The following is a 25,235-nucleotide window of genomic DNA, read 5'->3' on the forward strand; positions in this document are numbered from 1 at the left end:
GATCTCGCTCTGGCTCCTGTTATTCGGACAATTTGAGCGCGGAGGCGGCGTGGAGCTCATCAGTGGACTAGACCACTACACTTTTTTCGAGGGTTTTTATCATTCATTCTCTTTTTGTTTTCAACTGCGTACATCAGATCCCCAGACAAGTGGACAGAGTGGACCTGGGCTGCAGGAGAGGGGGGTCTGTGGGGAAGAAGAAGAAGAAGAAGAAGAGAGAGAGAGAGAGAGAGAGAGAGAGAGAGAGAGAGAGAGAGAGAGAGAGAGAAAGAGAGAGAGAGAGGCACGAGCTCTAACACTGAGCGCAGTTATTTCACCAGTGCGTGCTTTGCCGCTCCTTCTCGCTTCCACCGTCTTGTTGTCAGGCTTGAGGAAACTATCAGCCTACAATTTCCCCGCAGGTGTGACCACAGGTCACTTGTGTATTTTTATTATTATAATAATTATTTATTTATTTTAAATATGACATCAAAGTCGGTGGGTCGGGTTATTCACATCTCCAAAGACGGAACACCCGGATAGCCTGTATTAGGAGTTAACGGAGTGCTTCTTTTACTACCTCGCTGCCCTTCGCGAGCGGCGACTGTGTTTCTTTTTGTGTGTGTGTGTGTGTGTGTGTGTTTTCCTCTTCAAGCTCCGGGATGGGTGCTAAAGCAACAAGCGATCGTGGCTGCGTGCACGACCAGCAGAAGCAGCAGCAGCTCTGCGCACACTTAACGAGGGATAACGCATTGGTGAATCAGTCGCCGAGGTTGGTTTGTATGTTTGCGTGTGCATAAAGGCTCTCTACCTGCGGGATTACAGAGCTGTAGGAGTCCGACACCTGCCTTTGTTTGCGGGTAAACGGGTTGGTTTTCTGCGCTGGAACGAGGACAGGGATTAACTCGGCTGTTGGATTTGGTAAACTATCCTAAAGTGCCTCGCACCTTGCAGTGGTTCCACAATTTTAAAATCCCCCTTAAATCGGAGTCTGTGGCGGAGCTGCTTTGATTCAACTATTCGTGGGCAAAGGGAAGCGGATCAAATCATGGGGAGGCACTCTAACAACCTCCCCCAACTCAAACCGTGTTTTACATTCCGGGTGTTGTGGATGGTTCAAGCCTTCCTGGACCTGGCCGGCTCCCAGGAGATTTACGCGCCGCACTCGATCCGGGTGGAAGGCGACGTGACGCTGGGGGGGCTCTTCCCTGTGCACGCCAGGGGGGTCCCGGGGATGCCGTGCGGGGACATCAAGAAGGAGAACGGCATCCACCGGCTGGAGGCGATGATGTACGCCCTGGATCAGATTAACGGCGACGAAGAGCTCTTGCCCAACGTCACTCTGGGCGCCCGGATCCTGGACACCTGCTCCCGGGACACATACGCGCTGGAGCAGTCGCTGACTTTTGTGCAGGCGCTCATCCAGAAGGACACGTCGGACGTGAGGTGCACCAACGGGGAGCCGCCGGTGTTCGTCAAGCCCGAGAAAGTTGTCGGGGTCATAGGAGCGTCGGCCAGCTCCGTGTCCATCATGGTAGCCAACATACTGCGCCTATTTCAGGTAGGATCTCTCTGCTCTGACAGACACTCACTCAGGCACAGGCTTCACCTTCTTATGTAACTTCACATATCACATGAAGGAGCCTCAGTGGAGCAGGTTCACGCGCTGTGGGTCTGCTCCGTCTCCTATAGTCTCCACAACACTATCCACAATCCGATTTGCAACGGATTCCTCCACAACAGACCCCTCTCCTCCACTCCCTCGTTCTCCCTCTTACATTGCCTGCAGTGTGGGGCTGTGAGTTGGTGGTGTGTGTGTGTCTGTTTGTGGTGCGGCTGCGGGGCTCGGTCAAGTTGAAACAGCAGGTGTGGTGACTGTAATGAATAGTCCAGAAGTGCACCACATCAGCAATCAGTGTAAAATGCAAATCACATGTTTCTGCTGGAATGATCACAGCATTGGTCTGAGATCTGCGATTTGACCTGCGTGTGTGTGTGTGTGTGTGTGTGTGTGTGTGTGTTTCTCTTTTGCCATCCAAGTAGTAACCACATACACATACACAAAAATAAGACAAAGAAGCAAGTTATTAACTTGTCATCCTGCTCATGTGAAGTCACACTGTTTGAAGAAGCCGTTGGGTGTCAATACCATTACATGATGACACCAGGGTCAATCATTATTAAAATGCTGCTCTTGCTTGACTCTTGCTTTATCAAAACCAGGAGCAGAGTTCAATCTTTACCTCCCTGGTTGGCGTTTGTATAGGTGGGAAAGTGTATTGAATGGCATTAAGGATGTTCCACACAATTATTCATGAGCTTTTTTGTAGTGAATGAATGTGAAACTCATCATCGTTGTTTTTTATGTAGCTATTTGTGTATATTGGCAGCATTTTGATCCTGTTAACTGATGCATAACTTAATTAATTGACTCATTGTCTTAATATAGTATAATTATCTACATTATTTGTAGTGACATAGATGGAGAAAGATTAAAGAAACGCAGAAGAAGACAGAAAAGGCAATGTGTGCGAGAGATATGAATGGGACCTCATGTACGTAGTTGGTGACGTGAGCGAGAGATATGAGCTGAAGATTTGGAGAGAGAGAGAAAGAGGGAGGGAGTGGTCGTTCCTCTCTTTGTATATGACTCTATGACGGTTTTTTTAGTCTGTTGTTGGACAATTCATTATTCTCTCCTTCATCCTGCTGATCCACCACAGCTCTTCACAAACTCTTCAAAAAATGTGTCATAACGAGAGCAAATTATCTAAAGTTAAAGAGTCAAACAGTCACGTCCCTCTCCTCACAGCTCCCACTTAATTTCTCAATGATTCTTATGATGTAAAATGTCTTTGATATACTTAAGGAGCAACATTCAGAGTTAGTAAATTACTATGCACTCCTTTTCCCGCACTGTCAGACGCCATTATTGGAGATAAAATAAAGTAATTCTGGCCTCTACATCTCACCCCAACCTCTGATTTACCCCAAATGAGGTGCTGATTTACTGTAAAGGTCCTTCATTCACTTAATTTTTCAAGTCTTGTATGGAACTCTGCCATATGCACAGACCTCTCAGTAACTTGTGTTTGCTCCTTTGTGGACCTGTGGCCCATTTTAAAACTACGACCTTGAGCCAAACGAAATTCAGACCCCCCCCCCCCGCCTTGTTTTATGGACTGTTTAGGATACTTGTCTTTCTATTTATTTATTTATTATCCACAGCTTAGAAACTTTTGTAAGCTTTGCAGAGCTTTGGCTTTCAGGCCAGCCTAACTCTCCCCATAGCGGAAAGCTGATTTTGAAAAGAATTTAATGTCCAGGAAGCTTCAGAATTTAATGGTGGCTAAGCCCTGGATGTTTTTAATAACGGGCACTGAAAGGCTCTTTCACACTGGGGGCTGAAAGTGTGTCTTCCATCCCAAATATTTCAGGGCACACTGCACAAAGATGCTGAGGTCTTCCGTTCATATTGTATGGCTGAAATGATAATAATAATAATAAAAACAAGTTAAACCACAACCTCAGGTCATGTGCAGATAAACAAAAATAAATTATATTTTCAGAGGAGCATGCATGATTGCCTCTTGTGATATTAAACTGTGAAGAGTTCTCACAAGTTAAAAGGAAAATTCATTAAAAAAAAATTCAATAATTCAATAAAAAGAATTCATACAGCCTTATTTTCTGTGTGAAGATAATTGGATTTGCATGAAGTTGTCCACATTAATCATTTATCTGATACCAGCCTTAAGCATCAGCTCTTCTGGATATTCACCATCATCATGGCAACAGTAATAAATGTGGTAAAGTTTATGAAATGGCATAGCTTGGTATAATTTTGAAAACCTATTGATGTGGTCAAGACCGAAATGTAGGTTAAAAAAAATTGGTGCTTCTTCATGGTCCTTTGTTGCTGTTGTGGTTACAAGAAGAGACACGTGGTACACCTCATAGTTAAGTGCACACTCCAAAAATTGGAAGGTAAAACAATGGACATTTCTTACCCCCAATGACTGCCACCCCAACTATAACTATAGAAAAAAGGGAAGGATCATCAGCATATCTGCAAATTTATGTTACCAGTGGCAACAATTGTGGGCTGTGACAGTGCTGACTGAAGTCTGATTTCAGCTATGTCACTTCACTTTGCTCCTACTATCATTACCGTTGCCTCTAGAGGTCGCCTCGCTGTAAAACATAACTGTCTGGTCAGAAGCTACTTCACAGATGGTCTATAGACTCTTTTTGTAAACTGCAGGACATCTAATCAATTGTAATTCTTCAGAATGAAAGTCTATATCAGATAACTCATCAACTCTCATCAAACTCTTTTTAATTTGTCTTGCACATAAACACTCAGATCTGATTTGTGCTGTTTATAGCTGAGGGGCAAATGGGTCAGACACTGAAAAGACAGGGAGGTGTGGCTGTGAGGGTGCCAGGAAGCCAAAGCTGGTTGCTGCTTCCCTATAATGCAACACTGAGTGGAATGAAATGGGAGGGGTAATTATTTCCCCCTGTGATAGAAAAGTCATCTGTTCCACAGCTGTTTTCACTTCATTACACCCCTGATGCTTATAAATGGCCTAGTTGGCATCGGACTGACACAACAAACACATTAAGGCTTCACTCTACGGACTGCTCGCACCTCTGCCCCCCTCTCAAGTGGATCGTGGGCCAGGTCAGAGCCAAAAAAAGCTTTTTACAGTACATGGAAGGCAGTTGTGCAGCAGTAAACATGAGTTGTGTACCTGTATTGAAATCAGAGTGATGAGCGGGAAATCCTGTTTTTGTTCACCTCATTGTCTTTTTCATGATACAATTCCTGTAGCCAAAAATATCACAGTTAAAAATCTTCATGTGGCATCAGTGAAGCTTTAATGATGGAATGAAATATTCATGATGAAGCTGAAATTGTCAGGAACAGGAGCAAGATCATCCTCAAACTACATTCACTTTAATTTATTTTTAAAAAAATGAAATGAGAATCTTACTTTGAAATATTTTTGATCCAAACACCATAGTTGTTAAGAGCAGGATTTCCATTGCCATTACTGGACCATCTGATTATACTTAGTAACTACAAACTAATACTTCATTGATCAGTCGTTCTGCATTGATATGATAGTATGTTATTTATAAATATTGCTATGTTTACTCTGTGTTACCAAGTAAAGAAGCAGAGTTTTGTGTGTTTGAGGAGTTGGAGGTGAGTGGCCGACGGGTGGCTGTAGATGGAGGCGGGGCTAATTAGTAAACTCATACACCTTTGAATACTGAACATACTAATGGGGGGGATATGTCATTTTTAGGACAAGAGTTTTTATGGGTTTGATTGACACTTAGACAAAATGTATCTGTCACATAATAAAAAATGTATTTCACAGCACTGATTTGTAACAGTTCGGGAAGATTATGTCGCCTTGCTGACATAAAACGAACAGGAATCACCAGCGATGGCACCAGCGCTGTGCTGTGTTTACATTTTGAGATGAGATAATGTAGAGTTGAAGTACAGAAAACTGTTCAACAATTATTTTAATGATAGATAAATTGATATTTTTAAACAGAAATTCCAAATATTTGCAGATTCACCCCCCCTGTGATAGATTAATGAAGCTTTTGAATGGTATTTGAAATAAGAAAATAAGCCAATTAAATAAATTATTGGGAATTTCAGGCAAAACAAATATTTATTAACCAAGAAGATAATGGCAGCAGCTTACCTGTTAATGAAAATAAGTGTTAGATGCAGCCCAAATGTGAACACACTTCTATTCATTGCCTTACACTGTTTGACTCAAATCTCATCAGGTTCTTTCCTTCCCCCTTCTTTTCTTTTTGTCTTGTTTACTTCCTCCCTCTCTGTCGGGGTGTGCTTCATTAGGCCATAACACTGGGCGTCTCAGCACAGGTGTACACCAAGGAGCAGCTACGGGGTCATTAAACTCCCCCTGTCACTGCACATAATGGAGCATACCCCCTGTGTTAGCCATAAATTTTTGCAAGCATGAGGGCAAAATGAAAATACAACCGCTCCCCATCCCTCTCCTATAAAACAAAATAATAATAATGTGGCTACATGTTCAGAGCAGCCTTTAATGAGTAGGGGTCTTGTTTTTAATTTAGAGGGTGGGTGCCAGATCATTAGATTGGTGGGTGGGTTTGGGTGCTTTTAAAGCATAAATCATGATATGTTTTGTGAGGGTGGTAATGGGAGTTAATGGGCAGGATGTAAGCCACAGCTCATTAGGTACATACAGTGTATTATGACTCTGCCATATGTGACAATATTAATGTTGATACCGTGGTGTTGGTGCTTGTGTTAGAGGAAACACTTGTAGGATCAGGGTTTTTTCCGCTTAGTTCACCAAGAACAAGGATGGGGGATTGGTTCGGTGCTTCTCTCACATTATGAGATTATACATTAAATTAAATTACATGCAGTTATATAGTTACAGTGCAAAGAAAATCACAGGAGGGATTTTTTGTGTGTTTGACAGCAGGTACTATTAGATCTGAGGAGACATGGTTGGTGGAAACAGTGGCATGTGTCAGGTGGTTTATAAATTACCATAAGGAGCATAGAAATATTGTGATGATATTGTAGGGTGAGAAACTACAGTTATTCTTCGTTTGCATAAAGTGCAGCTAAATGAGATTGGGCTGCAGCTATTGATTAATTTTGTGATAGATTATTCTACCTATTATTTTATTGATAAATCGAGTAATCTAATGCAACGTTTTACCGTATTATGATGAAATGAACAATCAATAATTGTGATGTACTGATATGCTTACTAAATATAATACCTGTGTAATATTTGTGTATCTTAAACTCCAATCTCTACTCTTATTAACTCATTGAGTGCCAGACCTTTTATAAAATGGTCGGTGCCATGTGCCAGCGTTTTGGGGCATTTTGAGTAATATGTCAAGACCCAGAGAATATTTTGTACTATGACTCTGAAAACACCAAACAGCTCAAAGGAAAGAGGAGACACTCTATATAACTAGGGAAAAAACCATTTGTTTGTACCTTGTTCCATTCTTGATTTATCTTAAGTTGAATAGAGCCTGGTTGCACCAAAAAGACCACTTTTTTTTCTAGAAAGCTGAGAAAAATGCATTTTTGTGAAAGAGAGTCTCTCAAGAAAAATAGTGATTTATCCGTTTGAATTTTGGCTTAAAAAACATGTAAGACATCTGAAAAGTTCATTTCACATGTTTTTTCATTGACCCCCACCCCCACCCCCCCCCCAAAAAAAAAAAAAAAGACAAAACAAAAGAACAACAACAACTAAAATACAACAAGTACGAGCAGTTGCTGCCCCCTCAGCCTCTCCTACGCCCCCCTCCCCCTCCCCCTCCACCCCATCCCCTCTCCTCTCCTGCTTCTCCTCCTGCTGCTTCCCCTCGTCTCTGAGGGAGGGAGACGTCGTGGCGTCTTCAGCCTCTCTGCTGGACGCGGCCGCGGCAGCGACGCACCGCGCTGATCTCTCGGTTTGTCGTCACGTCGGTTAGACAGCAACTGGTGAAACTGACTCCGCGGTCCGCTTTCTGGTGCTGATCATCTAGATCAGTTTACCTTTCCTGCCTCCTCCGATCACTTCATGCTGGAGCTATGCTAATAGCATCCGTGGCTAAGCTTTCCTCCAGCTCCACGTTACACTTGTTCCAGGCTCTGCCCGTCGTTTTTCTCTAGAAATAGAAACTTTTTCCGACTTTGTTATCTCTGTACCGATCGCACTCGTCTTCTCCTTCCTCTTCACTTCTTGCTCTGATCTACAGTCTTCTTCGTTCTACACATCCCAGAAGTCCCAAAATTACTCACAGTGTGCGCGAGAGCGTCCCCATTTACCAGCCGCAGAAAAGTGCCATTGACGTCTATGGACGTCAATGGCACTCAAGTGTTGGATTTTGATTGACGTCCATAGACGTCAATGGCACTCAATTAGTTAACCACCTGATATTTTGATATCTACAGTATTTTGGTTCCATCAATGGGGTGTGCGAGAGAGCGATAGAGAGAGAGAGAGAGCGAGATTGAGTGCCTGTATACAAGAGGAGTGTATGTTCTTGTGTGTTTTAGGCCAAATCACTCCAACAAAAGACTAATTAAATTACATTACGTTGCCTTCAGTGGACTTGACTGGATGCTTTCAGCTTCACTGCTGCATCACCGAGGACACGCTGAAACATAAAACTACAGTGAACACAACTTGCAGTGGTCCCACACCTTTGATCTTGTCTCGCTCTCCTTATTTTCTGTCTTTTCTCAGATCTATCCACAGAACTCTGACGATGCCGTATGTCAGTTGTAAAAGTCCATGTGAAACACAATCTGTGTGTGCTGTGTATTGCGAGTGTAATTAATTAATCAAAGCCTCGATTCAGGAAAAATTGCGTTGATCATTTTTTGTACTCAAATTATTCTTATTACTCGAGTAATCATTTCAGTTCTAATAGCAGCTTGTTGTGATGTATGTCTTGAGGGCAGTTGAGTGCAGTCACCAACAGCAGACAAATCAATCAACGCAGTAGCTACTTTTCTTTTGGAAGTGGAGTTTTGAGTTCATTCAAAGTAGATGTCAGGAAATATCAGTTGATGTCATCAACTGAAAAAAAAAAATATGAAGGAAAGTGAAGGAGTCACGAAAAGTCAGTGTTGGAGTGTGTGATAAACAGATAAAAACAGGCGCTAATATAACTTGCTATAACCTGCTTCAGTCTGTGTATCTTTTCCTCTGTGTGGCTCTAATAAAACACTGCTGCAGATTTTCCACCCATTTCTCTCAGGTATTTGTATAATTCTCTGTTCCATCTTCATATTTTGTGCCTTAGAGCAGGAGCACCTTAAAATACATAGTGCATCATACCAAACACACACTTTACTGCTGTGCCATCAAGGACCTCAAAATTGATGAAAAGTGAACTCTGGACCCTCATCTGATAAGATTTTCTACCAAGGTCCCCTGTCTGATCAGACTATTTGTTTAAGATAAACACAATGGGTCTCATTCATGAAACGTGAGCAGCACGGATTTGTGTGTAAACCCTGAGCAGCGCAAATTTACGTGGATTTCCGCATTCATCAATCTTTTAGTAGTGCTGATTTTTTCGTAGCTACTCACAAAATCTACACCTGCTCCGGACTGTGTGTAGAGCTTGTGTAAATGTAGGAATGCAAAGAAATACTGCTTGTCACTGTTGAAAATACAATTTTAATCCATATTCCTCTCTCTCATGTTCAAAATACGTTGATGCCTTTGAAACACGTAATTTAAACATGACAAACAATTAGAAATATTTGGAGAGAGAGACGTTTTAGGGATCGGACACGCACAAACACGTCAAGGCTCCATCTTATGATGATAATAATCTGATATAAAACCGGAAAAAACTTTTTTGTGTTGCAAGACGCTCGGTGGGCGCACACTTCACCCTGCGCAGTAGCGCAGTCGGCACCGGTTTGGATGGAGCTGTGACAGACAGCTGGTGCTTCTGTAACAATATAACCTGCCTATATAACTTCATGTGTTGATACAACCATGCTCCTCTACAGCTGAGGCTGTGAAGAGCCTCCTCCCCCCGTCGCTGCTGTAGCTCTGTAGTTTTTTTTTTTTTCATGTTTCATATCGAACTATTCTGACTTTACTTCTTAAACGGTTCTTTAATAAACCAAGGATAGGCCTACTTAATTCACTAAATCTGTTTCTTCCCTCCACGCCTTTGACCTGTTCCAGTCACCACTACTAACTAAATAATTCAATACTTTTTCTGGACTCCACTTCACCCAAAATGACTTTGATCTGCGATCTCTCTTTTTTCTCTCTCTTCCTCTTTCCTCGTTTGCGTCATGGCCGCAAGTGAGCAGGATGCACCTACCTCCGAATATGGTGGTCAGGATCTCCTTATATGGCTATTCATGTATGGAGATCTATGCTAATTGCTGATCACCAGGGGCGTGTTGTTAGTTTACGATGGGTTGGGATTCATCATCTTACACACGTGTTTACGATCAAATCTGAGTTTCCCGCACCGTTCATGAATCCGGAGTAGAGTTTTAGTAACGTGAGCTTTTATGTGCAAATCTACACACAGATTTACTCATGTTTCATGAATGAGACCCAATGTGTTTGAAACCCCTGACAGATATTTACTTACTATCATTGTGTTACTTATAAGTAAATGGTTCCCATTTCTTGCTTCAGGAAACTGCCGAAACCCCCTGACAGACCCCTGCGGGTCCCCAGAGTCAATCATAAGAAACACTGTTTTGGCCACAAAATTCAAGACAATAAACCCCAGAGTGAGCTGCTGAAATATATGGATGCCATGTTAATTGATTGAATAGATGGTAATCTGAATCAGATCTCGCCTCTGATATTCAGGCTTTGTCCTATTCACACCTGGACATACAACCTCTAGATTATTGAAAATGATCACTTTTTGACAAAGCTTTTCTATTTTACTGTTGTAGATTTTTTTAGCCTCAATGGCTCTGGGCACATGATGCAGAGAGAGAGAGACAAGCACAATATTAGAGAAATATATAAGGTGGATATAAGAGGAAAAGCTTTCAGTTGTTAAGAGACAGTTGATTTTAAAAGAAAAAGGGAAACACGAGCTACACTTTTCAAGCCGATTTCATTGTTGTAAATTTGAACACATTATGATTTACTTTTTTTTTTTTTTTTTTTTTAAATCTCTCAGTGATGTGCTTATTACAGCTCTCCCTGAAATGAGCAAAGAACACATAATTGTTGTAGGAGAAGTTATTATTCTGAATCTCTCCATTAATCCCTCCATCTCATAACAATTTTATTTACTTCATTTAATATTTCATCTTCATCTGACCTCTTAGGTTTATGCAAATACTATGGGGCCCTAGACCAGGCGCAGTCTAGGCGCAGCGCAGTTGCGCCATGCCAGCGGGGTGAGTCTGCCTGGACTTCGCAAGTTTTGTGCACGGCGCAGTCCGGCGTAGACCGGCACAGGCACTCCCCTCGTCCCTCCTACCCGCACAAGTGGGAAAGAGGGAGGAGAGAAGGCGTGAAGTGAAATCCTGCTCTTGGCAAGGCAAGGCAAGGCAATTTTATTTGTATAGCCCGTTTTTACAAACAGTTTGTCTCAAAGGACTTTACATGGCATCGTAGCAACATCCTCTGTCCTTAGACCCTCACATCGACTGAGGAAAAACTCCATGGAAAACCCTTTTAACAGGGAAAAATCGGAGAAACCTCAGGGTGAGCAACAGAGGAGGGATCCCTCACCCAGGACGGACAGTGCAATAGATGTTGTTACAGACAAGAAAACAGGGACATCCACGGCTGCTTTTTAGTCCCAGTTCATCCCTGCTGTGTTAATTCAGGTCGAGTTTGCGCCGGCTGCACCACCTTGCACCGCGCCACGAAACTAGGGCCCTATAATTCAGTTGCTAACTATCTTCCTTCATTGTCAGACTTGACTGAATCAGCAGCTGACTCACATCCTGTTTTCCTGCTGTGGCATGGCTGGAGGTTAAACAGACTGGTTTACCTCGACTGAGTCTGACGTCACACAGCATTAACCAGGGTTTATCGTCCCAGTAGGTTTAACAGCCGTCAGAAGAAGTATATAAACTGCATGACAAGAAGATTCTCCATTCAAACCGAAACAAATCCTGTTAGCTGGCGTGGCTCTGCTCCTGCAGGCAGGACAGCCACCCCGGCTGTTCACTGTGGAGTGGAAATACTTTCTATGGAACTCAGGAAAACAGGCGATGTTGTTTAAATGATGATGATCAGACCCGGGTCAAACATTGTTTACATAAAACTGCATCAAAAAATATGACTAGTGGGTATATCAACATAAATATTGAGAATCAAAGAATTTAGAATATTAACAAGTCTTGGGTGACTGAAGCTTGCAGGTTTAATGGCTCATTTGAAATCACCTCACAGGAGCATGGTCCCTGCAGGGTGAATCCCTGGAGGCGGTTAGTCTCAGTAGTGAGCGTGGGTGTCCTCTTGGTGCTGCGGTTCCATTTTTATGCAGGTCGGGTGCAACAGACACAAAAGGAGCTTTTAAACTGTGACGAAAAGGATTGTGTAAGTTTAGGTCACACCATGTGAAACTGTGCGAAGAATGAATTCCAATATATTTTTTTGACGTTACAAAGTCACAGGAGGCCTGACTGCTAATTTTAAAGTGAAATTCCGGCGTAAGTGTAAACCATGGTCAAACACACCGTAACACAGAGTTAGACCCCCCCTCGAGAGATCAATTTGCCCGACCGCTACATTCACGAGATCCACCAACTTCAGCAAATACCGCAATATCGCCACACACGGCGCTGTCCGGATCCACTGTCTGACCGCAACCAAAACGCCACCATTTGCCCAAAATAATGCTCAGAACTGCACCAAATGTCATCAATAGTACACACAGGGTCCCAGCACGTAGTACGAGTTGTCAAACATCTGCTAGCTTTGCCTGTTTTCTTTAGCAAGGAGATGCAACTCAACTCACCTACTTCTCCTCCGGGAGCCGCTCGTTCGTGAGGAAGCCCTGACGAGTCGATCACCGAGTGCACCGGAGTTCCGCAGCTCTTAAAAATGCTCATTTGCGCCTATATCGTGGCCAGCACTCGATAATAATAGTTATAAAGTGATATGCAAGATATAAATAAAAAAAAACTCTGATTGTATTTCCATGAGGTAATTGTTGATTGAGCTGCGGAACTCCGGTGCACTCGGTGATCGACTCGTCAGGGCTTCCTCACCAACAAGCGGCTCCCGGAGGAGAAGTAGGTGAGTTGAGTTGCATCTCCTTGCTAAAGAAAACAGGCAAAGCTAGCAGATGTTTGACAACTCGTACTACGTGCTGGGACCCTGTGTGTACTATTGATGACATTTGGTGCAGTTCTGAGCATTATTTTGGGCAAATGGTGGCGTTTTGGTTGCGGTCAGACAGTGGATCCGGACAGCGCCGTGTGTGGCGATATTGCGGTATTTGCTGAAGTTGGTGGATCTCGTGAATGTAGCGGTCGGGCAAATTGATCTCTCGAGGGGGGGTCTAACTCTGTGTTACAGTGTGTTTGACCATGGTTTACACTTACGCCGGAATTTCACTTTAAGTCTCAGTTTCTGAACATAGGCTTTGTGCATTTCTCTGTGGACTGAGGCTTCAATACTTTCCAAGTATTAATATAGAACCTAGAATTGATTTACACACACACTACATATTGACATCTACCCGTATGGAGCTTTAATATAAATATCTACATACTGTATGGAGCTATGATATTAACACCTTTATATTATGTGTGACCTTTAACACAATGGGCTTTTTTTTAACTACCATGTGATGGGCTGTTGACTTGTCCAGATTGTGTCCTTGCCTCTTGTGCAGTGCATGCTGGGATACTCTATGCTGCAGGGTTCCATGAGCCTGAGCAGGGAGACCCAGCTATAAATGATTGAATCGATGAAGCAATTTGAACTGGATTTATCTGAAACTCCTTGATGTAGACACTCCTTCTAGACAAATCTGCTAATTCTATTTCACACACACTGCAGACGGTGAGTAAAGGCTTTGCCATTTTCTGGGACTGTATACGGTATTTTGGGCACCACACAAACTCATAACTCTTTTTGTGTTGACCCATATTCATTGAAATGCCACGACAAGAGTGCTGATTCATTAAAAAACAACAGCCACGTTGGTTTCAGATACCCCCGCCTCCATCGCCACCTCCAGGTGGGAGATGCAGATGTCGTGCTAAAAGAAGATAAGAAGGGGAGCAGTCAGTTACATTTTTGAGGTTGTGATGCATGTCAGAGCAATCTGGAAAATTGTGCTTGGCAAAAATGAAACAGCAAAGGGGCAGAAATGATTTTTATCATTTCCAACTCTGTTGCCTGTTGGAAGATAATTTTCCTTTTACCTCACCAAACAAAATGCCACAAATGAATATGAATGAATTCATTTTAGAGCTACAAACAGTGTGAGGCAGCATTTTGTATTAAAAGCAGTATCCAATTTAATCATACCACACATCATAGTGTTTTGTTAATGAAGTCGCTGCAGGAGTGGAATGAATTGTATATCACTGTATATCAATATCACAGCGCAACTGCTCTAATATTGTAACTGCAAAGTGGCTATTTTTGCAGTCAAAGTGTGGAAATGAATAATAAGAATCTGCATGTTGGAAAGTAAAAAAAAAAAAAAAAATGTATGTGTGACTGTATGTGGCAGGCAGGTGACACTTACTGGTTTAAACTGTGTGGCTGCAGCAGGTCATCAGCTCACAGTGGAGAAGTTTTAACAAAAACATTATTATCCAACCAGTGACTGAAATCTTCTAACCTATGTGTGATGTACTAGACAGCTGTCATGGTTGCAATAGTAAACAAATGGACTGTATCACATCGGTGTACCTACCATTGTTGGCATAGTTACTACAATAATGTTCACGGCTTTCACAGCGTTTAAATAAGTATGCCTAACTTTTTCAACATTATACTCTTCTTGCCATTAAAAGGATAGTTCACCATTTTGGCAAATTTGCCTATTGGCATGATCCCTATAGTCACAGTGTTAGGTTCATTACCTTTAATTATCTGTACATGTTTGTTTTGAGTTCCGCCAGGCAGAGATGTGAGCTGCTCAGCAAAGGTAATGGAGGCGAATGGCACGGTGCCCTGGCCCTCATCAAACTCATCAAATACACAATCCAACAACTCCAAAACACTCTTGTGGAAAGTTGTGACTTGCACATTCACCACACTATGAAATAATAATGTGACATTACGGGAGAGTGTTGTTCTCGAGGCAAATGCATAGCCGGAGCTACATTCCAGACACGGCTGCTGGGCGGAGTGATTTCAAAAGCGCCAGCAGTTGCGAGTATTTGCTTCGTGTGTCGTAATGTTACATAATTGGTGAATGGTGAATGATGAATGTGCAGTTCACAACTTGTCCACGAGAGTGTTTTGGAGTTGTTGGATTGTGTATTTGGTGATTTTGATGAGGGACAGGGGACCGTGTATCATTACCTCAGTTGTGTTAGCTGAGCAGCTCACATCACTGCCCCGCGCATCTCAAAACAAACATGCACCGACAATTAAAGGTAATGAACCTTCCCTATGACTACTGACTACTGTCGATCTATCCCTTTAAGGTTAAAGTAATAACAGCTACCTTCACATGAAAAATCATTCAAAATCACTGTTACATATTGCAACATGATGTAATTATACGGGACTATCATACTCCAGGGTCAGTATGAACCAAATTATACGTGGTTTGAAAAAGTCCTTAAACTTTTAACTTTCACTCAGACAACGCTGCAGGCACCCTAGAAGGAGGAAGCAGCAAACAAACACTTCCCTCTCAGGTTTTTCCTTCCTTGTTTCCCCCCCCCCATTACTACCCTCAATCCTCTTGCCACAACCTCACAAAGCTGCAACCCTTGCATTCTATTAATCCAGTACCCAGGAGAGAGAGTGCATCCACTCTCAGCTGCCTCTTTTCTTGTTTGGGGCGTTTCTGAACCACCTCTCAGCCTGTCACAGCTGCTTGGGAAGCATCTTTCCCCCTGCTGTCCTTGCTAAGTATAAAAGAATTGCTTTGGTAGACTTAGTCAGCCCTCTGAGGTGCACGCAGCCACACAGCCGCCCATCTATTACAGGCAGAAGAGCTCCTGTGGGTTTGGACACCACTCAGACTCTGTTTCCCTCGTTAGTTGGTGCAGTTTCAGAATAAAACGCCTTGATTTAGCTTGTTGATACTGATTTTACATCAGCACAGGGTGAGTACTGAGTTCAGCTCAAAAATTCTCCCTCCAACAGGTTCAGGTTTAGGTTACTTTATTTGTACCCGTAGATTTGTCCTGCAGCGAGTTTCACACATAAACATTTAACATTTCATCATTCACACATAGACCAGAAACAATGACAAAATGATCAAGTAATAAAGTGCTCAAGGCTCCACTAATGAACACACAGATTCCTTAAAGACAAAATGACGAGAATAAAATCAATTTTAAAAAAAAGAGTTTAAAACCCTTAGCTAGCTACAATAAAATAATATAAATAAATATATCCTATGCACATTATCTAGTTACAGCTTGTTCAGCTCTATGATGGCAGCAGGACAAAACTGTTTCTATAACGTTTTGTCTTACATTTGGGGACCATTTACCTCCATCTGGAGGGGAGAAGCTGGAATTCACAGTTCAAAGGATGAGAGTCATCATTTAAAATAGAAAAGGCAATCCTCTGTAGCTGTCTAGAATACAGGGATACTGGGGAAAGCTGAGACTCACCAATCAGTCGAGAGGACCATTTAACTATTTAGTTAAGGGCATTTCTCTCTTTTAAGGATGTGTGACCAAACCATGACACAGAAAATGATAAAACCGATTAGGTAAAACATGGTCATAATAGTTTGGTCAATGTGAAGGCTCGAGAGCTTCCTTAAACGGTGCAAACATTGTTGACACACATTGTATGAAGGATGAATTACTCCATGAGCAAAAATAATGAGCTAAAACATGTTTGGCCTCATTTCAGCCCTTAATACAAATGGTCCAGAAAGATTCTCAACTTTATACAGTTGAAATCCATTGTAGAGTCCATGGTCGTCTGTGCAGCAGGTTATTATGAGAAAGTATTTTGTTTAACCCAAGTCACGCTTTCAGGGACTTTAATCAGCAACAGTTGAAGTTATAGCACTGTATGGCTAATTTCAACACTTTGTCATAGTGATGGAAAGCAAAGATCACTCAAATAGATTAAACTAAACATTAAATGGCTGCTTCACTGCAGGAAACAAACGGCCTGACTATCTGTGACTTCAGCACCATGGACAGTGTCATGGTTTCATCAGCACACAGCACACTGAGGCTGTGGCTGCAGAGGGAGGACGGAGTTGAACAACAGTCTGTGCTAATAATCCATTAAACTACTGATGCCGTTACTAAATATATACAAAGTAACATGACAAAAACATAATAACTCTTTATTTATTTTATTTTGTATTCAACAATGTTGAGCTTAAATTTTTTCTTTGTGTGTGTGTGTGTGTGTGTGTGGGAGCATTCACCTGTGTAGTGTATGTGTGAGTTAGGGCTCTGACAACGAACTTCGATATTCAAATATAATTCGAATATTAAAAAAATAACCATATTCGAACGAATATTAGGGCAGCTCTAAATATTCGAACCTGTAATAAGCATTATTTTTGGTAAATGTTTTTGCCTGAAAACATATTTTTTAATCCAGATTCAAGACTTTTTTCAGCCTGTTGAAGTCGTGAAACGCAAGCTCATTAGCCTTGATCACCTGGGGCTCCTGTACTTAGAGTATGACGTTATCACGTCGTTAGCGCCTGATGCCTGTTCACACTTTTTCACTGATAAACAATGGCGGAGCAAAAGGCTGCGAGTGCGACTCATGGATCTATTATAATACATCCATGGTGCGACCGAACCATAGCCCCGTCCCGTCGGACAATCCGGTCGCTTCGGGGGGGGGGGGTCAAAATATTCGAATATATTTGAATATTAATATTAATAAACAAACGAAGTTCGAATATGATATTTTGGGCAAATGTCAAAGCCCTAGTGTGAGTATTGATTTTCTTCGTGAGATATTTGGGGGTGAGAAAAAGAGAAAAAAAGGAGTGAGTATTAACAAAAGAAAAGAAGAGAGAAGAAAGGACAGAAGAGAGAGAAAAAAGAGAGAGAGAGAGAGAGAGAAAGTAATGCAACCATTAATGAAACCATCTCTTCGACCATCACGGTTGTTCCAAATCAAAGTAGGCCTAAAGTAGAATTAGTGACTTCATAGAACTTCCACCAGGATGTCAGAGTCGCTGATATGGTTATTATTTTAACATGTTTAACATTGGTGGTTTTAGTTCAATCAGACAACTCTGGAATGAGAAGAAATCATTTATTGAGCATAAGCATAGCAAGCTGAAGCACAGCATGGATAGCATATTCTTGAGCATGGCTGCAGCAGGTTTGGCGTCAGGCTCTGACTCATATTCGTTCCCTGAATGATCTGCCTTGCCAGACATTTACAGGGAATGAAGCGGACCCCCCACAGGGAATCAAGAGACAGAGCCCACAGGTGGATGCTGGGGAGGTGGTGGGTTTGCAAAACCTCATGGGCAGCAAGGCAGCAGGTGAGCTGAGAGATTTAAATAACCCGCCCTATCTGGGCGAGGAGAGCATGTGACCGATCAGCTGATCAGGATGGGCGCGGCTTGAGTGGTCTGCCTGAACTAGCTTCGCAGGCTTCGCATCATAAATGATAAGTCTGAAATGGTGATGTTTTTACAAAATATCTATTGTGAATATGTATTGCAACTGATTGGTGCTGCAACTCCTCCCTGTGCCTTTGCTCTCTGAGGAGTTGTTAGTTTGACCGTTGGCAAATAGTTTTTCCAGTAAAATTTGGTTGTGATAGAGTCAGGTGATCTGAACCATGATCGAGCAGCTCTGACAATGTGGCAGTGATAGTTTGTGATTGTTGTTGTGACGAGTAGTCCCTCATGTTAAAGAGTTTGAGGGCATTGGATAATTCTATAAAAATAATTGGTAAGGTGAAAGCTGCATACAGTAAATTCATATTGTTGAGGAAGGATTTAATATCATCCTGAGTTGGTTTCATTTCTGGTGGGTATAATTTCATATAAAAAATCTCTGAAAATCTGATTCTCTTCTGGTGACTGTGTTGGCTTCCCTGCTGAGTCCTCAATGGTAGAGATTGTATTTTTTTCCTTATTTTGTTGGATTAGATTAACCAAATATTTTTCCAGATTTATTATTATGATATTGTTCTTGTCTGAGTCTGCGTATTAAGGATTGAGTTTTCTTGTTTAAGATTTCATTCAACTGAAACTTATTCTTCAGTTTCCTGTTGTTGTTCCATCCTTTTTTGTAAGTGGAAAATGAAATAATAATACCTCTTAAAATTGCTTTACCTGTTTCCCAAAGAATAGACAGAGATGATTCGGGTGAATCATTTATTTCCAGGAAGGATGTCCACCCCTTTTTAACGAGATTATTGAATTCTGGATCCTTGAGAGGTTATGTGTTGAAGCGCCACCAGGTATTGGATTTATGTGAATCCTGTATTCCATAAGAATGTTACCAGGGAATGGCCACTGATTAATATGGAGTGGATCATTGAATCTGAAATATTTGATATTGAATATTATCTTGCAGAAGGGTGTTGCAACCGCCAAAGATCGCAAAGACCAACATCTCTCATGAACTCTCATTGACAGGTGCATTCAATTGACGTGTTACTTCTATCTATTGATGGATTGATGACCGTGTTAAGATTGCCTCCTATAATGATTGGGCCGTTACAATTAGCTGAGATGATAGACAAGAGGTTATTGAAAAAGGATGGGTTGTCAGTGTTTGGACCATAAACATTGCAATTGTGACTGTGCTATTGTTGATTGAGATTTTATTGATGATAAAACGTCCTTCTTGATCTGTAATGATAGAGTTGTTAATAAATTAGATTTTATTGCTTATTAGAATAGCAACCCCTCTTTGTTTTGTTTTCTGTAATTGGCTGAAAATACTTGGTTAAATTGTAATGACTTTAATTTGTTGTGGTCTGATTGGGAGAGATGTGTTTCTTGAGACAAATATTATATGTCCGCATGTAATTTAGTGAGGTGTTTAAATACTTGTATTATTTTTGCCTGAGAGCCAATCCCACTGATTTCCCATGCTGTGTATGTGTATGTGTGTGTGCATGCATGCATGTATACAATGAGGTAAGGCATACAAACAAATCAAACCACAACAAAAAAAGGAAAAAATTGCTAACAAGAATCCAGGGCTGATCAGTGTACATATGGGGAATTAGATATCAGTGCAAAGTTGAATATAGGTAGTCCTTATTGGGTATAATACTCATTGATTCCTCAAGAGGATGGATAGAGCTATAGGCTAGGGTTTACTTCTGTTTTTGTCACAGTGAAGTTGTCTGTCTATGTAAATCTTTTACTGTAACCACTGCTTTTCTTGTTGCATCATTTGGTTTCGGATGAGGTGCAGTTGCTTGTGGCATTGCATTATTTCCTTGGGGTATTGATGGTTAAATCCGTGGTCCATACCTTTCAGCTGATCGTCGACATTGAACCAGTTGTTTTTGCTTACAAGTGTTCAAATTTGGCAACTAATGTAGGGTGTTAGGGAATATGAGATTGTCCCCAGTACTGCGGGATTGTAAATCCAGAATCATTTCCTTCATTATTTTATTGTCAGCAGTAACAGAGGTAAGCTGAGTGTATTGACTGACTGTTGAAGTAGGCTGTTTTCCTGTGTAAGAGAACATACTAACTCTTTGGGTACAGTAAACTCATTTCTCTCCTTTAGTAAACAGCTGGACTGCAACAGGTGTAAGTTTCAACATAATCTATATCACTACAACATGCTGTATTGTGCTGATACCCAGTACATCAAAACAGTTACACCAGGGCATCCTGATCAAGTGTCAGTATGTGACCTGGGAAAGAGACCAGATTCATTGAGCACAGTCCAAAGACAAAGGAGTTCAGTGTGAGTTGTAACTGTGTCTTGGAGACAGAAAACAGTACGATTTGACTAATAGTGAGCAGCACATTTCAACTACTAATGTGCAAAGTAAATGTAACTAGAGCACCCATTAAAAGGCCTTCATATGGAGCATTCTATTGCATTTTGACAAGTCATTATATTGTCTTTATCTCATTTGCTGATGCTGCTGTAGGCAGAACTGCCGTGAGTTTTTAAAGACTATTTAAATGTGATCCTAGAAATTCTAGGCCTCTGATCTTTGTGAAATGTTCTTCTGATCCGTGAGAAAATGAAGCTCTTTCTGCTGTTGTTTCCATAAGTGACTTTTGATAATAGAAAAAAAAGTCACATTGACTTTCAAGTCTTGAAGCTTTTGTGCCAATGAAGAATTACCCCAGTGAGATGAATTTGCATGTTGTTTCAGCTGCTGTTTATTTTATCATATATTTAGAGCTGCTGCATAAGCCCTGCCCCCAGGTATCCTACGGGCCTGCATTTAATTTTGGGTGACCACCCACAGGTTCACAAACATCGTGTTGAGCATTCAAAGAAAACCTACTGTGCTAGACTCAGGCAGCCCCTGGAGGCACAGAGAGTCACACAGGTTCATCTGTAATGGGGCAGAAAAGCCTGTCTGTGTCAGCGTTATTCATCTGAGGCCTCACCTATGTGTTTGGATAAAGATGTGAGGATCAGGTTCAAAACAAGCAGAGATGGCCTCAGGTTTGGTTGTAGGATTCACGGACTTGACAGTGCAAAGCCATATTGGATTCAGACAGTAAATAGTAGAGTGTACAATACAGTTTGTGCTTCTCTATCTAAACCTTTTTAGTTTGTTTGTGATGTTTTTATCAGAGTGTTCTTGTGCATTTGGCTTTTTTTTTTACAGTGTCAAATTAAAAATCTGTCATCAGGGAAACACAAGCATTTTGTGAGGTCTCCACCCTTTTTACTCTGAGAGCTTCATTGACAAGATAAAAGGGGCTGAGAGCTCATCATTTCCCTTATCACAGGTGACACATAATCACATATTGTATCAAAACAATGTCAAACCCTTCTTCAAACCAAATCCAGTGAATGAGATCATTTAACAAGTCAGTGGTTGCTTTCCAAAGCCATGGTACGACGGCTTTGGAAAGGAGAAGCATCAGCTGGTTTAGTCCAGCAGAGGTTGAGGAAGATCGATGCATAAAGATGGTCGTTATGTCCGTGCAAGGGGCAGAGGAGGGGCACCCTGGAGCATATCTTGAGCTGCTGCGCAAAAGCACTTCAAGAGAGGTGATACTGCTGGTGCCACGACCAAGTCTTAAGATCTGTGGTGGATTCCATCTGCACGGCGATCCAGCACAACAAGACCCAGGCTGCCACCAAACAGTCAGTCTCCTTCATCAGACCGGGACAGAAGGCTCATCAACATACTCTACCGAAAGTGAACCAAACCGTGACCTCAAAACCGAGGTACTGATGATGTATCACTGGAAGGTGTATTCAAATACAACAAGTCATCAGATGTCAATGACTACAGTTCATAAAAACCTCTGACACTCTGAGACATGACTGAATCAAACCACGTTCACTGACTATTTGTGTGCAGAGCCACGTGTTTGAGAGCCCGGCTGCTGCAGCTATTTTATCTTCATCTGCTATAGTGGACCTGCAGTCCTGCTAGCTGTTCTGTGGCAATGAAAGCGGAACTTGTTTCCTGCAGTTTTTAACAGTTACATTTGGCCAAAGGTGATCGAGTGTCTTCTATTGACTCAGTGAAGCTTTTACAGCTCACTGTTGTGGGCTTGCTGTGAAAACGTCATCAACCTACCTGCTAATGCGAACACTAAAAATATTATTTACTGGAGTGATTAACTCAGACAACAACGGTGCAACCCTACAAAGCCAATCAGCATCTCTCAGTAGCTGATGTACAGTACAAATAGTCACACATTAATCTGAGCAATGACCACTCTGGGCCACTCTTGCTGGAGATTTGTGGAAGCCCCTTTTTCACGAGCTCGTTGTTTGGCACCGGTGAGGAAAATACAGCGGCCAGGCTCCTGCCAATTTACAGCAGTAAAAAGTCACTGCGGTATTTATGGTACATTATATTTTTAAATGAGTGGGGGTAGGAATTAATATGTTTTTTACTTCTTCCTACTCCTTTTCGAACATGTTTAGCTTTATTTTATTTATTATTATTAGTTAATTAGCAGAAAGAAAAAAAATAGGCCTAGCACGTTTCCTTTTTTGTTGTTGTTGTTTGTTTTTTTTGTTTGTTTTTAATACACTTTTTATTTTATTTTTATTCATTTTATTTTTTTCATGAATGGTTAATTTGTGTGAGATTTGTTCACTGCTTACACATGTACAAATAGACAAATAAAGATTTCAAATTAAATCAAATGATTCTCAGTCACAGATAAAGAACAGTGTAGACAGGTCACAAGTGTTCACCATCTTCCACTTAATGATCTTGTTGCCAAGGCTACTGCTGAATGTCATAACCACTGGATAGTGTCAGTTAATTAAAGTGCAGTCAGTGTGTGTTGATGAAGCCGGCATCCGTCTTGACATTCCTACACATGGATTGGACGAAGACAGGAGCAAACATGCACTGATATTATGAGCTCATGTTTGACAGCAAAAGTCCCAATGCACTCTAAGACTTAAAGAGAATATATAGAACAAAATTGTTTCCAGGCAACAGTATCCAGTATCCTCCAAGACACATGGAGCAGGGCCAGTCAAATCTCCCTTGGACTACTGGGTAGAGAAGTTGTTTTTTTTTCTTTTTTTTGAGAGGAAGCTGGATTGATGTGTTGCCAGCTCAGTCACAAAGTCAAGGACGGTTCAGAGAGACTCTCATGCTGCTGTTGCCAGAGGAAAAGTTGCAGCTTGCACGCTCTGCACATCTGGCCTGGCTTCTCATGCTGGTGGGGACTGAAGGGAAAAGTCACATTTTCTGAAGCTTTTCAGCAAAAGAGCTGAGTGACAAACATCTGCTTGTTTGAGTTTTTCATCGGCAAAATCGGCAGTGAAAATAGAAACACAGTGAGCCTTTGCTGCAAGAATTCACAGTGGCGGCCTTAGACATCTGGGGGCCCGTTTCAATATTTCATATTTCAGGGCCCTACCCTGTTAAACATAAAATTATTTGCCAGCTATGTGCCCATGTGTCGCTGATGCTTTAAACCCTGAAAGGACGCAGTAAACGCACTATCCATGCATCCCAGGTACGCACAACACAAAATCACTATCAGGGCAAGAAACCACGACTTAGCAGAAAAAAATGAGGACTGAAGTTGGTTTTCATCAAAAAGCAAAACCATTATGTACGTTTTCAGACATGAACAGGAATCTTAACACAATCAAAAACTACAGGCTTTAACAATATTCTGAATTTAAATGGCAACAAAAGTAATGAGAGTAGTGCTCCGCTTCAGGACCACGGACAAGGAAAGGACGAGACATGCGGACAGACAGACGTCTACAGGAGCTGATCCTGTCGGTGCTGCGGTGCTGGAGCAGCAGACAGACAGCTGTCTCCTCCATTATTAAAATCTGTAAATAAGCTGTGAATAATATCACATTTTAGTTGTGCTCTCACTGTGTTTTAGTTCTCTGTTAAGTTAGGACGTAGTCATAGATCGCCTGTTTGGAGGCATTTTAACCCGAGGAAAAAAAGAAAAGAGGAGGAAAGTGTTTGACAGAAGTCAATCATCAGGTTACGCAACTGGGCGCACGTCAGGAGGAAAGCAGGAAAAACAAAAGGACTTTACAAACGCTAAGAGAAAAGGAATAATACTGGGAGAAGGAAAACGAGCAATTAGTACCGTCGCGGTGTGGCATGATACGCGCAGTGGTTGTAGAGCGGATCCGGGGTCGAGTGTGTGACCGCACGGTGGACAGAGCTGTTTGTGTGTGTGGTGGATAGACCGCCTATGAGAATTCAGAATATAGATCTTGAACTTGCAGTTGATTTAATAAACACATCTTTGTCAACTGAGGTGACAGAACTATTTATCTTTTTTTACTCCCACATAACAGTATTTAACCATCTGTCATATGCCAATATCTGTGCATCTGTGATTCCACCGCCACCATCAAGCAATATGATTTACAGTCAATAAAGCAATTCTCTCCAACCTCTCTTAGAGACGACATCTGTTTTTTGTTTTAAAACCACATAAACATGAAGGTGATTTCCCTAACACCCTTGAGAAATAACGCTCTGTTCTTTGCTTCTATTTTAACTGGCGGGAGTGTTTCCACCTCCACCCACTCTCAATCTGCCTTAGCTGTCACAGTTGTCACCACTTCCAAACACTGCATACACACCGCCGCCTGCTTACACATGTTATGTTCACACTTCAACTATAAAAAATAAATAATTATAAGTGAAATAATTGAAACCAAACACAGAGTTGTAACAAAAGTTGAGTGAGTGAGTGAGTGAGTGAGTGAGTGAGTGAGTGTCTTTGGTGCCAACAGGTGGTGAGTGACTAACTCTCACATGGATGATATGAGGAGGAAAAAGAATGATGACAACTGAGCTTGGCGTTACAGTAGGCAGACAAAGCAAGCGTGTAATTATTGTGGGTGCTTATTGATATAGTTCCAGCCTGGCGTGATTGCATTTGAGGAGACAATGAACAGTTTTCAGTCTGAAATTAACCTGTGT

The 25,235-nt window shown here is 41.7% G+C and overlaps 1 protein-coding gene across 2 annotated transcripts in view; it reads left to right on the forward strand.

The window, feature by feature from the left end:
* Window positions 1-255: 255 nt before the first annotated feature.
* Window positions 256-25,235, forward strand: part of grm7 (glutamate metabotropic receptor 7) — a 304,574-nt gene continuing 279,594 nt past the window's right edge. For both annotated transcript variants that reach the window (XM_085776778.1, XM_085776777.1), the window contains exon 1: window positions 256-1,540. In XM_085776778.1, the coding sequence (XP_085632904.1) occupies window positions 1,028-1,540 (513 nt within the window). In that variant the 5' untranslated portion in view covers window positions 256-1,027. The remainder of the gene's footprint in view (window positions 1,541-25,235) is intronic.

Source organism: Trachurus japonicus, chromosome 5, assembly GCF_045865225.1.
Source record: "Trachurus japonicus isolate A0001 chromosome 5, Traja_1.0".
NCBI lineage: Eukaryota > Metazoa > Chordata > Actinopteri > Carangiformes > Carangidae > Trachurus > Trachurus japonicus.